Here is a 15,566-nt window from a genome sequence, read left to right as displayed (position 1 = left end):
TATAGGCAGGAAAGTCTTCAGTCTCTCATACACATCACTGCCAGGCCATGAGTTTCAACTGTGGACTATGATCTAGGTGTTAGAAGTGTTCCCATGAGCCCCCCACCCTAACAGAGGATCTACAGATGGTCGCTTCTGGGGAGGGGGAGTCAGTTTTCTAAGGCTGGCCGAGATTCTGCTCCCAGAGGTTGGATGGGTTAAATTCATAATGAAAAGGAGGATGTGAAGCTGGGGGATGAGGCAGGTCAGGGTGGATCTGGGAGGAGCTAAGGGGAGGGGAGTGGTGAATACAATCAAAACACTGCATAAAATTCTCAATGAATAACATATTTATTTAAAACACAAGGTGGTAAAGTGACTGGAGAAGTCACAAGAGGGGGACACAGGAGCAGTAAACGACATTTATTGAATACTTCCTAGACACATCATATACAAAAGAGGTAGACAGGGGCAGATGTGACCCTAAAGAACTAAACAAACTAATCACTAATTCTAATTAGTAGAGAAGTATAAAATCTGCACAAATTAGACTTTATAACAAAATTTTTAAGCCTGCCAGAAGGAAAATAAACTACACATATAGTTCAATTTAAAAAACAAACAAATACTTTAAAAGTTGTGCTTAACATCATGGAATGCTACACAGCATCAAGTCTTAGAGCACAGACGTGCCCCAGAGAAGACAGCGTGAGTACCTGGGGTCCTCGCTGAGAAAGCCACGGCCAGCACTCGGAGGTCCTCCCAGACACAGCCCAGCATCTGCAGCAAGCCCGTGCCCACCAGACACTCATATGTCTTTTGTCTGATCGTCTTCTTCAAGTTTTCTGATTTCATTTTTTAAACAATTTATAGTTTCACGACTTGCTTTTAATCTCTCCTTAAGCTCTGCAATCTCAAAGCTTGTTTTTTTCTTGGCAGCTTCTAATTTTTCTCTGGTTTTCACTTCAAGTTCTGCAACTAAAGAAGAAGAGTTGAGCTGACTGATCAGAGGACAAACAGCACTTCCTCAGGCCACTGCTTCTGGCATGAGACATGGACAATCTGGGAGACAGAACACTGAACGTGGTGGATCGAGAGGGAGGAAGTCTAAACTCCCACAGAGGTGCCACGCCGTTTTCTGCAAGAACGCGACTGCAGCTACTAAGTCACAGTTGAGGCTTCCAGACATTATTTGGTTTTCTATAGATGCATATTACTTTGGAATAAGGAGCACACAAATCCAAGAAATGAACCAATTGAAAATATTCTAAAATAACGCACAAGTGCAATTTATGTATAAAATCATGCCACCAAAATAAGCCTCTAGCTTCTTTTCCTCATGAGGAAACTGACAGTACTTGAGGCCTAGTCCGCTATTAGCTCACGTCTGTGCACTCACTGCCTCACTCACAGTATCAACTGTGATGGCAGAGCCGTCACATTAGTTGACAAGACTGTGTGGTATATGCATGTGTATGTGTGCATGCGTGTGGAGGCAGAGATGTAGCATCCTTTGCTTTCCTCCATCCCTTTCCACCTTACTGCTTTGAAAGCGGGTCTCTCACTGAACCTGGAGCTCGGTGACTGGCTGAGAACAGCAGGCCCCCTCATCTTCCCGTCCCATGCCACTGTATCAGCTTTTCACAGAGGTGTGAGGATCAAAAATCAGGTTCTTGTGCATACAAGTACCTCACCAACTAGGCCACCTCCCCAACCCCGTTCAGAGGTGATATATAAAACAACCATTTATATTGACAAAAGAATGTTATTATTTGAATATTTCTAGAGGTTGGATTACTTGGGCTGGAGGGGTGGCTCAGTGGTTAAGAGCACTGGCTGCTCTTCCAGAGGTCCTGAGTTCAATTCCTAGCAACCACATGGTGGCTCACAACCATCTGTAATGGGATCTGATGCCCTCTTCTGGTGTGTCTGAAGACCGCTACAATGTACTCATATAAATAAATTAATTAATTAAAAAAAAAAAGTGTATCTACTTAAACACTAGCTGGCTAGCATGGTATTGTTTTGACAAAGAAGTCCTGCTTGCAGCCAACATCGCCACCTTGTGGTGCTTTATGTAACTGCTGCTCATAAAGGACAGCTGTTCTGTCAGTGAAATCAGAGTTGAGAACACATCCTTGCTCCCTATTAGCTGCACTCAGTTATTTCTAAGTCTCCTCCATTTCTTCTACCACATGACAGCAAAGCCAGGCATTCCTTAAGGGTTTATGAGGATTAATAAAGAGCTAAGATTAAGCCTAAAAAAAAAATGTAGCCACGAATCAATCTTTCACATTACAGCACAGGTTAAAGTGCTTACATTCTGTTTCGTGCTTATAGGCTCCCAATGTCAGCTGGCGAGATGTTGTTAACAGTTGCTGCATCATTGCTGTTGGGTCTTGAAATATCTTAAGGAATAAAACAAGAAAAAAGGCCAATAACTCTAAAGGTCTCCAAATTAAATGCTTTTAAAACTCACCCCTCCCCCATAACTGAGTCTTACCATTTCATCATAGAACTCTGAAACCACAGTCTTCTTCCCCAACATGGCATTGGTGTCAGACTGGAAGAGCTTCAGTAGGTGATACAGAGTCACCTGGAACACACAGAGTCGTCTATCCAGTGGCTCTGCATCCCCAGGACACTCTGTCAGCGAGTCAGTTCTTCCTCCCTGCACTTCTGAGACTTTGAGGCTGACCTTCCTGCCCCCACTTTTCAAGGCCTGACACTGTCATTTCGCTAGCTGACTTAGTAGGTGGAATTAGTAAGCATCAAATTCCAGATCTTTTAGGTGGTAAACCGCGTGAAGGTCTTGTCCTTTGTTTTCTCACAGGGATATTTCTCTGTCCACATTTCATCAGGACAAAAGAACACAAATAAAACTATGGGAATTTTGACAGTTTTGTGTAAAGTCCACAAACTTACTTGGAAAAAAGAATTTGAAGGTGGGTATGGTGGCGCATGACTATAATCCCGGCACACAGGAGGCAGAGTCAGGAGTGTCTCTGGGTTCTACATCAACAGTCTGGGCTATAGAATTAGATTGTTAGGGGGAAACTAGTTTTCTAAAAGAATAATCAATAGTAAAATCTGCAGTGTGAATAAGATACTCCACTAGGGGCATAACGAGCAGTAAACAACAGGGAGGTAACTCACCCGCTCTTAAGAGCACTGTCTTTAAACACTGTACACTGAGGGCACAGGAGGAACTCTGTGCTCCTCACAACACGTGTGCCCTCACCCACATGAACGTACAAACCAATCTCGAGGCACAGAACTTACTAAAAGGTTAGCTAAAATCAGTACAAGTAAGAAGGATTCTCACAGACAACCACAAAATAGGAAGCTTTCTATGTAGAAGAAAATGAACAAATTACTTCCTAATAAAGCTAAACAGACAGACTTACTGATGTCTGCCTTCTCTGGGTAGGACTTGGCCGATGGAAATACCCTGCTTTTAAAGGGTGTTCTCCATGTCCAATGAGACACACTGAGAGCATGGGAGGGGTTAAATTAAAGCTTCTTCCATGGTACATGGCTCTGAGTTAATCACTACCTTGGAGTGAGGGTGCAGAAAATGGTGGAGGCAAATCCCCAGAATATCACTAAAACAACAGCAGATGATCTTCACAGAGTATGAATTATACAGGCCCCACACATTAAAGATACAGTTGATATCTTTAATAGCTCTGGAACAGACAACAGATACTCCAGACAATCTACAACCTGAGAGCAAGCACACAAAGGGCCCCCAGAGGTGGGAGCCATACCTTCTAGGAGCTCCAGATGCTACAAACTCACAGCAGGTCTCACCATCAAGAAGTAAGACACAGTGGTGCAGGCCTGCGATTTTGGGGGGTGAGGCAGGAGCACTGTACTGAGTGTGAAGCCACATTGGGTTCCACAGTGAATACTAGAATTACACAGTGAGAACCTGAGTTAAAAAAGAAAAAAGCCAGCAGGCAGGCTGGCAGGATGGCTCAGTGGGTAGAAGCTCTTGCTTAGGTCAACACAAATGACCTGAGTTTGACCCCCTAAGCCTATGTGGTAGAGTGTGAGAACCAGGCACTGAGGAGCAGGTTCAAAGGTCAAAGGCACTTGCTCAGGTTCAGTTCTCGGCACGCGGTGGTTCACAGCCATTCATAACTACAGGTGGTTCACAACCATTCATAACTACAGGTGGTTCACAACCATTCACAACTACAGGTGGTTCACAACCATTCACAACTACAGGTGGTTCACAACCATTCATAACTACAGTTCCAGAGGATCCAGCATCCTCTTCTGACCTCTGCTATGCATGTGGCGCAGGCAAACATTAATACACACAAAATAAATTACTTCTCTTTAAAAAGAAGAGAACTGGGGCTGGAGAGATGGCTCAGGGGTTAAGAGCACTGACTGCTCTTCCAGGGGTCCTGAGTTCAATTCCCAGCAACCACATGGTGGCTCACAACCATCTGTAAAGGAATCCTGTATTCATATAAATAAGATAAATAAATCTTAAAAAAAAAAAAAAAAAAAAAAAAAAAAAAAGACACTACAAGCACAAATAAGGGTAAGGGAAGGCCATGGGTGGCCAGGCCTGCTGATCTTGCTTTTTCCCTGGATACCAAAACAGAGACGGCATCAGAGGTGATGTCATGGCAGATAATTAAGAAGGCCTGATGGGGTCTACATACAGGAGGGGCCCACATCCCATTAGGCAGACTCTGACTCCTGAATTAACTGGCTGTAGGGAGTTAAGGCTTTTCTGTTCATTTTGTTTGTGTTGTTTTCTGTGACAGGGCCTTAACTCTGTGGCCAGGCTGGCGAGGATCTGAAGGTGAGAGTAGCCAGACACTTAGGGTTGTAAGATTTCTTACATTCAGCCTTGCTAGGACATTAAGCCTCCCATGCCCCAATTAATAGCACCTCTTAGGGACCTACCTGAGCAAAGCTTAGATCTATGAATGGTGGAGAGATAGTAAAACCGACAGATCCTAAGTAACAAGGGAAGTCTCAGCTTATGGCAAGACCACTAACAAACACCAGGTCCCCGTACATATGACACTGCATACTGTTAAATGACCTATTTTCTTCTTTCGAAGGCTAATGTTACTCACAGGTCTTTCGTTAGGGTCAATGAAAAATATTTTGATGATGATTTCAAATTCACCCCATCCAGTTTCAGTAATTTCATATGGAGGCTTAGTAACGACTAGAGGGAAGAAAAATAGAACAATTGTAAATTACTGTTTAGTTCCTGTTCCCTGGTTCTTTTATAATTATGTATAAGATGGATCAAGAACTGAACCTCACCTCTTAAAGGATTGCCGTAGCTTTCGTGTAGCTTAAACTGGATTTTCTTCACATATGCTGACATATCCTAAAATAGAGAGAAATCAGGACTTCCTATAAATACAGACTGCAGCCCTCCCTGGAGCTCTTTCCCCGTCCCTGTTCCAGAGACAGCCACATCTTCTCATGCAGGGCCAGTCTCGGCCCTTAGACAAGATGGTGAAGGTCGGTGTGAACGAATTTGGCCATATTGGGTGCCTGGTTACCAGGGCTGCCTTCTGCTCAGGATCTGGCAAAGTGGAGATTGTTGCCGTCAGCGACCCCTTCACTGACCTCAACTACATGATCTACATGTTCCAGTATGACTCTACCCATGGCAAATTCAATGGCACAGTCAAGGCTGAGAATGGGAAGTTTGTCATCAATGGGAAGTCCATCTGAGTATGTCGTGGAGTCTAATGGTGTCTTCAGCACCATGGAGAAGGTCGGGGCCCACTTGAAGGGTGGGGACAAAAGGGTCATCATCTCCGCCCCTTTGGCCGATGCCCCCATGTTTGTGATGGGTGTGAACCATGAAAAATAGGACAACTCCCTCAAAATTGTCAGCAATGCATCCTGCACCACCAACTGCTTAGCCCCCCTGATTAAGGTCATCCATGACAACTTTGGCATCACTGTGGAAGGGCTCATGACCACAGTCTATGCAATCACTGCCACTCAGAAGACTGTGGATGGCCCCCCTGGAAAGCTGTGGCATGATGGCCATGGGGCAGCCCAGAACACCATCCCTGCATCCACTGGTGCTGCCAAGGCTGTGGACAAGGTCCTCCCAGAGCTGAAGACAAAGCTCACTGGCATGGCTTTCCGTGTTCCTACCCCCATGTATCTGTTGTGGATCTGACATGCCACCTAGAGAAACCTGCCAGGTATGATGACATCAAGAAGGTGGTGAAGCAGGCAGCCGAGGGCCCACTAAAGGGCATCCTGGGCTACACTGAGGACCAGGCTGTCTCCTGTGACTTCAACAGCAACTCCTACTCTTCCACCTTTGATGCTGGAGCTGGCATTGCTCTCAATGACAACTTTGTGAAGTTCATTTCCGGATACAGCAATAGCATGGTGGACCTCATGGCTTACATGGCCTCTAAGGAGTAAGAAACACTGGACCATTCCCACCCCCCAGCAAGCATAATGAGAGAAAGAGACAGGTCCTCAGTTGCTGAGGAGTCCCATCCTAACTTGGCCCCCAACACTGAGCATCTCCCTCACAATTTCCATCCCAGACCCCCATAATAATAGGAGGGGCCTAGGGAGCCCTCTCCTCTCTTGAATACCATCAATAAAGTTCCAATGCACCCCCCCCCAAAAAAAAAAAACAGAGAGACAGTTCTCCAGGGGAAACAGACGGCATCTGTGCAGTTCCATACACTACACTTTCCTTCCAAGTTTACAGAACACAACTAAAACAAAACGTGACTTCGCTGGGCAAGTGAGGCATCCTAGCTAACCAAGAGCTGAAGATGACTAAGTTGGAGGGCAGCCTTGGCAACTAGACCCTGTTTCAAAATACAATGTTTTAAGAGGGTGGGATAGAGCTCAGGACTCATGCTTGGTTTCCTCTCCGAAAAACTGACAAAACAAAATAGGCAGTGGTGGTGAACACACCTTAAATCCCAGCACTGGGGAGGCAGAAGCAGGATCTCAGTTTGAGGTCAGCCAATCACATAACTGCATTCCAGCCCCGACAGGACTACATAGTAAGAGCTTGTCACACACCAACAAAGAAAACAAACAACCCCCCAAAAAAACCAACCAAAAACACCCAACAACAAAAACCCAAAAAGATTTAATACAACAACAAAAATCAAGAGCCATGAACTATGCCTGGGAAGAGGCTGGGGTGGGGGAAGAAGACATCTTTGAAAAAGTGTTTTCATTAATTATACAACGGTTTCATTCTGTTTCAGAGGGGCTAGAAGTGGGAATTCTATAAAGGGTCCACTTCATACTGGGAAAATCGCTATACAGAATTTCACAATTTACAGTCAAGTAAACAAAAACTAGTTTCAGAAAAACAAATGCCTACCTCGTTTCTGTACGGCTTTACATATACTGTCCACTGGTGAGTGTGTCCGTCTTCTTCTCTCTTCTTTCCAAAATACCGGGCAACATTACCATAAACTATTGGCTTAACGATGGTAACCCCCTAAAAGAAAAGCAAGCTTAAAGTCAGTATTTCATTACCACTTGAGTAAACCACAGGTGCTGCAGTCTATGCACGGGTTTACTTCCAACAGGGATCTCCTCACACCAATGCTGCACTCATTAATGTTAGCACAATGCTTCCCATGTGAGGGGCTGGAGAGATGTGTCAGCAGTTGAAGCGCTTGCTGCTCTTGCAGAAGTCTATAGTTTGGGCAGTACAGGTGGAGGTCAGGGAAGATTTGCAGGACATTCTCTTCCTTCCACCCCCTGGGTCCCGAGGCCTGAACTGAGGTCATCGGGTTTGGCGGCAAGTGCTTTCTACCTGCTGAGCTGTCCTAGGGCTGAAAAGATGGCCTGAAATTTTCTAATCTAAACCAGCATGTAAAAGCACAGGAATATTTGATCAAAGGAAAACAAAATGGCTTCACAAACCTAACAGCTAGGCTACTGAGTTCAACCTGCCATTTTGACTGGCTTTGCTTGCTGGTAAAGGCTTTTAAATTCGCCTAGGACAGTGCTTACCAGAGCACAGCATAAAACCCCAGGGCAGTGTATGAGAGGTCAGGGCAAGCGTTTCCTACTATCATTGCTATTATGTAATTATTACAGTATGAATAATGGGTATGAAGTATCCACAGAGGCATATTTCTGTCCCAGCTGGTGGCACTGAGAGGTGACTGGACTATGTAAACACTAACCTTATCAATGAGTTAGGCCACAGATCAGCTCACAGCTGAATGGCGCAGTAAGAGGTGGGGACAGGGGAACACGAGGGACACCTGGGTTGGGTCTCTCAAGGCCAGACCTTGCCCCACCCTCATCCCTTCCCCAGCTACCAAGGAGGAAACTCATTTGAGGACTACAAGCCTAATTTTCTCAAGTTATCCTAGACTAAAATCTACAAACTTCTAGATTTAACATGTGCAAACAGAGAAAAGTTTTCACATTAACCCTTTGCTCTGTAATCACTTCCCACCAGCCCAAATCTTACCTCAAAGCTTGGCCAAACGCACAGCTCTAAGAAGCCTCTTACACTAACATGAACTTTTAACTTGGCATTAGCTTCTCCTATTGCATTTCAGGGATTTAAGATTTTTTTTTTTGACGATTTCTCACCTTACATTTACTGTTAAGACAGCGATGGATGTACAGACACTATGATTAAGGTTATAAAAAATAATTACACTGTTAAAGATTTTAAAATTAAGTAGATTGGTAAATAAGTAAAAGTGATTTAAGAAAAAGAATTCCTTTCTGTGATAAGATCTGTAAGTAGGAGTTAAAGGGTCGCCGGGAGAGCATCAGGAATCAGTGTCTTATTAAGTAACCAGCGGATATAGGAAGGTGGAAGGGACAAGCTGGAGAGATGGCAAATTGGGAAAAGACGTCTGTGAGAGCTAGACACTACCCCAAAGACACACCCACATGGTGACAGCAGACAACCAATTTCTGCAAGTTGTCCTCTGACCTCCACCCCTATTAAGATGCTAAAATAAATTGGAGGAAACTGGGTGTCACAACATCCAGCATTATACTGGGACTCTATGACAACCTTAACTAAACACGAAAGAAGCTAAGCGCTCTTTGATGACTTTATTGGCCCAGGCTTCGGGAATGACAAAGCGGGGCGAGCCTACCCAGGAGCCGCGGATACCTGTCTGGTAGCGGCACGGGAGGCCCTAGCCAACCCGGAACCTTTGTTTTTGGCGGGGCGGAGACAGTGACGGGGACTCCGGGCCCAATGAGCGCCGAGCTTCCGCTCTGCGCGCTGCGGCTGCGCACTGACCTTCACTCTCCCGCCGGAGTCAGGCCCAAATTCCGCCATTCTCTTGAACATATTGTCCCAGGGAAGGAGCCGCGGCCGCCAAGGAAAGAGCTCAGGCCGGCGGGGTCGCCGCTCCCCTCACTGGCCCGCTCCTCCCGCGCGAGCCCGGGCCGAGGGGTTCAGGCCGGAGGAGGGCGAGTCACCTGGGCTCGCGGTGCCGAGCAGCCACCTCCTCCACGCCCGCCTCGTCGGGGTCGGCCATTCAGCCCCGCGCGGAGAGCCGAGCGGCGGGGGTGGGGTGGGTGGGGTGGGGGGACGGGGCGGCGCATGCGCAATGGTCTCAGACGACACTGCGCACGCGCGAGACTGTTGTCTTCCAGAGTAAGCCAGATGAAAAGTTGTAGAGAGAACCGGCCAAACAGAAAGAGAAATGGGGATAATTTTAGGAAGAGTCGCAGAAGTTAAGGGTAGGGAAGCACCCAGCACCAAAATGATGAACTTCTGTAACTTTAGGGTTGAGATAATCCCACACACTTTAAGATTATAGATTCCGGAAGCTTCACATAACTGCGGGTTGATTAAGAATTTGCTGTCAATACTAGTGACCTGATTTCGACTCCCAAAGCTAATATGATGGAACTAGAGAAATGACTGCTCTCCCCCTTTCCCACCTCATGGCTCAGTCTGACTCTTCCAGATGCCTCGAGCTGTGTTCTCCCTCATATCTACAGTAAAAATGTCCTAAACCATATCTGAGAGGGATCATGTCCTTTTTTGCACTCACTACTCTTCTTTTTCGTCCGCCTTCCCCAGTTGGAACCCTTCTTTCCAACAACCCCCCCTCCCACTTTCATGTCTTGTGACATGTTGGGTTTAATTGGAGTTTCCTGTCATACCAATGAATGTGGGATTCCTTACTGGAGCGCTACCTTACTAAAGCAAATGGCATCTCTTTCCCAAACAGTCATGGATTGTCAATAGCCCCTCAGGGAAGGGTGAAGCTCATGGACCCCCCTCCTCCATCCATGCTGGAGTATTAACATGCCAATCTTAGGTCTTATGAAGATAACCGCAGCTCCACTAAATTAATAAGTGCAGTGACTACATCATGGCCCGAAGGTGTGAAGGTGTCGTTTCGCTGCATGTCTCCCCGCTCTCTGGCTCTTAAATTCTTTATGTCCCCTCTCCGGAAATATTCCCCAACCTTGGAGTGATACAACTGTCCCATATAGTGTTAGGCACACCACCATCTCCTATTCCCAGGCATTTTGGCTAGTTTTGAGTTTCTGCATTAACCACTGCTCATTTGCAATAAACTTCTCTGATGAAGGCTGGGCAACAGCACTAAATGAGAATCATCAGGAGATTGAAAAGCGAATTTGACAGCATGGTCAATCAATTTTTGCTAGTCTTTAATGAAACCTTTTTGTTTTTACTTTATTATCTCGTGTGTGTGTGTGTGTGTGTACCTTTAGACTTTAGATTGTACTTTGTGGCAGTCACCTACACCCTGGGTCCTAGGGATCCCATTCAGGTCATCAGGCTTGATAGGAAGTGCCTTTGATTTTGCTGGCCCCTGTTTTTGATAATCGTGGCTGTTTCTATAGTCCTCCTGTATTTTGGGGTTGTCCTGGCAGTTCTTCATTATGTCCTATCTCTGTTTCTTAACTGTTGCTTAAATGTCATTCCCCTTCCTTGATCACCTGATATAAGCTTAGAGCTTCTAAGAGAAACTTTCCCTCCAGGAAGGAGACTGGAGGTTCCTGAGACTCGGGAAGTAAACAACTCACAGGTTCAAGAAGTTCTGAAGCTAACAAGGTGCACAAAGCCCCTCCCCAAGGTTAAAGAAGCAGCAAGAGATGGTTGGGGGAAGAGAGGAGGCAGAAGTCCTGGACAGAGGCCACGGGCTTCCTGGAGAGACTCTGTCCTACTGAGCTGCCTGAGAGCCACACAGCAAGGTCAAGATTGTAGAATTTTTGAGTCATCACCCACCGTGGCCTGGGCTTATTTGTGTCTGCTGTGTGTGCCACACCCGGTGGTGTGATCACTCTTAACCAGTTAATACAGATTTGTGTCCGTTGACACAGAAAACTCGTGGCAATTAATGTTCTCTTTCCTCCGTTTGTCCCGAGGCTCAACACAGGTTATCAGAGCCATTTCTCCAGTCCCCCCCCCCACAAATAATTTTTGAGATCCTCCTCCTCTTTTTTTCCCCTTTGATTCCTATATTCATTCTTTTCAGTTTTTTTCTTCCTTCTTCTTTTTGTTATTGTTTGCTCCATGTGGCACAGTCGAGCCACGAAGCCCTAAAGTGACCATGTAGTACACTCTGGCCTCAGCTCATTGTTTGCCATATATAAGGATGGCCTTGTGCTCCTCGGTACCCTCTCGCTCCCACCTCCTCAGTTTTGGAATTACAGCCCTGAGGACTGCAGAGGTGGCTCACCGCTAAGTCTGGCGCTGTGAGAAGCAGAGGCAAGATCACGAACCCCTTGTCTCTCCTTGACTTCATTGATCCTTGGGTCTTCATTCTCTAAGTGCTGAAGTGTACCACATGCACAGCGCTGGGCATGCAACCCAGGGCTGTGTGCATACTGGCGAGTCACATACCTTGCGCAGCGGCATTCCCAGCTGTGAATGTATGTTAGGGACAGAGACTCTGTAGAACTCAGGCTGATTCCCCAAATTCGCAAACGTACTGTATCTACTGCCACAGTTGTCAAGGGCAATGCAGGAGGAACAATAAACGGCTTTAGAACTTGTGGAATTCGGCACACCAGTTAGCACAGCCTCAGCGGGCCTGAGGACTTGGCACTGTTGTGGACTCTGCTATACATGTTGCCTTCACCTCTCTCTAAGAATTGTATAAAAGCTCTAAATGGGCTTCCAGCCCTCAGCTTCCTGATATGATTTAATAAAAGTTTGCTGATGAGTAGATTATGAGGATTTAAAATAGAAATTACTGTTTTTATATTAAAGCTTAGATCTGTGATTCTTCTAAGATTTTCAAAAGATCACTTTTTGATCCTTTCTTTGTAGCTACAAATTGCAGCCTGCTAGTAAGAAAAACTGGCTGAGGAAATTACCTTGCTTGCTCATACTTTGTTAATCTATAACAAGTTGTTTAGTTACAGATGTGTTTTGGTTATTGAGAATAATTCATCATTTGTGTTGTTGTTGCTTTTTACCTTACTATGTAGAATGTTTTTCATGTAAAGGTCTTGGGGAACACAATGTTTTCATAGTCATTCACTAGATGAAAAATAAAATGTAATCACATTGAAATTCTACATTGCTTGAAAGATTTTGCTGGGAGGTATAAGCTATGGGAGAAAAAGTAAAGTTGTTGGAGCTTTGCTCCGTCCACCAAAAATGTGTGTATGTGTTTACATGGAAAGTGGCTGAGGCTTTATGCCATCTACTGAATGCATGGATGTTTATATGACTATCTGTCTGTCTGTCTGTATGCATGCATGCATGTATGTGTGAAATTGTTGGAGCTTGCTCATTGGAACTTGCTCATTAGAGCTTGTTGAAGTTTGCTTTATCTATCCATCTATCCATCCATCCATCCATCCATCCATCCATCCATCCATCCATCCATCTACTGTGTGTGTGTGTGTGAAACTCCCCCTTTTTTTCTTTAAAAAAAAACTTATATATTTATTATATATAAGTACATTGTAGGTGTCATCAGACACACCAGAAGAGGGCATCAGATTTCATTACAGATGGTTGTGAACCACCATGTGGTTGCTGGGATTTGAACTTAGGACCTCTTTCTTTCTTTCTTTCTTTCTTTCTTTCTTTTTTAGCCTTTCTTTTGTGGTCCCCAAGGCATTGTCAGCCCCTCAGGGAGCATTAATTGCTGACACTACACCCTGCCTCAGTTTACCCTGGATGTCTTCAGTGATCATCAGAGTACCAATTTCTTAACAAGAAAAACCCTAGAGTTTCAAAAATCCTGTATTCATTTGCTTGCAAAAGAAAAACCTCAGCCACTGTCCCTTGCCTCTCAATGGACCATGCTCTCTGTAGGAGCAGCAAATTCCAAGACAGCAGAGTAAGCCCAAAAGGGAGAATAGTAAGGAAAGAGGGTCAGGACCACTTCCAGGTTTTAAAAAGAACTAACCAGCAGAGAGCTTGGAGGAGTGAGGGTGGAGCATGAACATCAAAGATGGAGGAGGCCATATGAGCAGAAGTGGGAGGGAGAGGGAGGGCACATCTGGAGTGCGTCCCACACAAAAAGGCGCTTCTCTGTGTAACCCTGCCTGTCCTGGAACTTATTCTGTAGATCAGGCTGACCTTGAACTCAGAGACCTGTCTATCTCTGCCCCCAAGGTGCTGGGATTAAAGAGGTGCAACACCCCACCTGGCACTCTTAAGTAGTTATTTTTTAGACATTTAAAAATAATTTGATTTTTCAGATCATAACATTATTACAAATTTTCCCCTTCGTTTTCCTCTCTCTAAACCCTCCCATATGCCCCTCTTTGCTCTTTCAAATTTATGGCCTCTTTTGTTTCTCAGTGATTGTTATTACAAGCCTTAATTGTTCATATATGCATACATATATACACATATACACGTGTATACATACATACATACATATATATTCCTAAACATATCTTCTCAGTCTCTCTTTTTTTAAGTATTTACTTTTAGTGTGTGTGTGTGTGTGTGTGTGTGTGTGTGTGTGTGTGTGTATTGTCTGCATGTACTATGGGTGCCTTAGATGTTAAAAGATGGTGTGAGATCCCCTGGAACAGGAGTTGCAGATGGATGTGAGCCACCACGTGGGTGGTGGGAACTGACCCCAAGTCCTCTGCATGAACAGCAAGTGCTCTTATCCACTGGTCATCTGTCCAGCCGCTTAACAGTTGGTAATAGTCTTCCTTAAGTCAGTCTTCCTGTGGGTCATGGACCTGTGCTCTGGTTGGAAATTCTTGCCAGGGTGCTTATCTGGAAGTTATTATCTGCCAGACAGCTCTGTGATGGCATTTACTGTCCTGCTCAGAGCCTTTACAGAGAGTTCTGAGTGACTTTTATTGTCACGAGTCACACAGAACCAGAGCAAATGTCTGAGAGAGTGTCAGGGGCAGACAGAAGTGACATTCCTGCGTGCGAGTTTCCACCTGTGGCCCGGATGAGGAGCGGAAGATAGCTAAAGCAGAGAGCTGTGGAAACTGGGGCAGTGTGGGATGGGAAACATTTCAGACCGTTAAGGCTAGAGGCCAGACATTCAACCAGGTGCAGAGGCATCTGCTGAAGATAAGGCTGCTAACTTCAGTGTCACCGGGATCTAGAACTCAATCCCAGAGATAATGGGAAACCAGTCAGAAATTTTAAATTGGGGGTAACAGGATCAAAATCTTTCTTAGAAGCTACTTCAGGGCTACCCATACGACTCAGTGGGTTGAGGCATTTGCTGCCAAATCTGATGACCAGAGTTTAATTCTGAGGATCACATGGTGGGCAGAGAGAAAAAACCCCCTCCTAAAAGCTGTTCTCACTACCACAGGCACACTGTGACACATGCCCACTTCCCCAGTCAATAAATGTAACAAAAATTTAAAAACCACTGTGGATTGGACTCAGGAGACCATCTAGAAAGTTAACAAACATTGTGGGTGGCTGATGGCACTGGGTACTGGGGAGAGTTAGAGAGCGGGTGTAATCTCTAAATGTAAAGAGTGAGTTCTCGGTGGCTATCTAGAATATTGAGAGACAAAGGAAAAGGAAACAATGACAGCTTTTAATATATCAAATGCTCATAAGAACCTAGCATAGTTTTTCCGTATCAAATGTTTATAAGAATCTAGTCAAGTAATAAACTATAATTTTTCCAATGTTCCTTTTTTTGTATATTTACTTGCTGATAAGTGTTGCATATTTGTCTGTTTTATTTTGTGTTTTTAAAGGGTTTCTCTGGGTGGATGTGACTGTCCTGGAACTCACTCTGTAGTCCAGGCTGACCCAGAACTCACAGGGTCTGCCTCCCAAGCGCTGGAATTAAAGGTGTACATATTCCACTGTTGTCCAGCTTGCCTCTGTATCTTTAATCCCAGACCCGCTAATGTGTGTGATGGCTAACCTTGATAGTCCCTCGAGTGAAGAAATGCCAACACTAGACTGACCCGTGCTATGTCAGTGGGGACATTTCCCTGACTAATGACTTGTGTAGGAGGACCCAGTCCTGGATTGGGTGGCTTTCGCTGTGTTAGGAAGGTGACGAAGCTTGAGCTGAGAGCATCTTTCCCCAACCCCCTTTACCCCCACCTCCCCCACCCCTGACTTCTCTCAGCGATGAACTGTTATCTGAGAGGAACCCTTTCCT

At 45.2% G+C, this 15,566-nt stretch overlaps 1 protein-coding gene across 1 annotated transcript; it reads right to left on the bottom strand.

The window, feature by feature from the left end:
* Positions 1-334: 334 nt before the first annotated feature.
* On the bottom strand, positions 335-9,506 carry YEATS4 (YEATS domain containing 4). The gene is made up of 7 exons (XM_080935204.1): positions 9,251-9,506; positions 7,346-7,465; positions 5,281-5,347; positions 5,085-5,179; positions 2,483-2,575; positions 2,300-2,387; positions 335-957 (listed from the first exon to the last, which is right to left on the bottom strand). Exons 1-7 carry the CDS (start codon positions 9,299-9,301, stop codon positions 788-790), a joined length of 684 nt encoding a protein of 227 aa, XP_080791330.1. The 5' UTR covers positions 9,302-9,506; the 3' UTR covers positions 335-787.
* Positions 9,507-15,566: the final 6,060 nt, after the last annotated feature.

The sequence above is a fragment of the Micromys minutus genome, assembly GCF_963924665.1.
Source record: "Micromys minutus genome assembly, chromosome: 22".
Lineage (NCBI taxonomy): Eukaryota > Metazoa > Chordata > Mammalia > Rodentia > Muridae > Micromys > Micromys minutus.
This window is presented reverse-complemented; position numbering and strand designations above follow the sequence as displayed.

Coding starts and splice junctions, on each gene's coding strand:
- YEATS4 (XM_080935204.1), bottom strand. CDS start 9,301: ATGTTCAAGAGAATGGCGGAATTTGGGCCTGACTCCGGCGGGAGAGTG. Junction 5,348..7,345: donor TAAAGCCGTACAGAAACGAG/GTAGGCATTTGT, acceptor TCTCTATTTTAG/GATATGTCAGCATATGTGAA. Junction 2,388..2,482: donor CAGAGTTCTATGATGAAATG/GTAAGACTCAGT, acceptor TTATTCCTTAAG/ATATTTCAAGACCCAACAGC.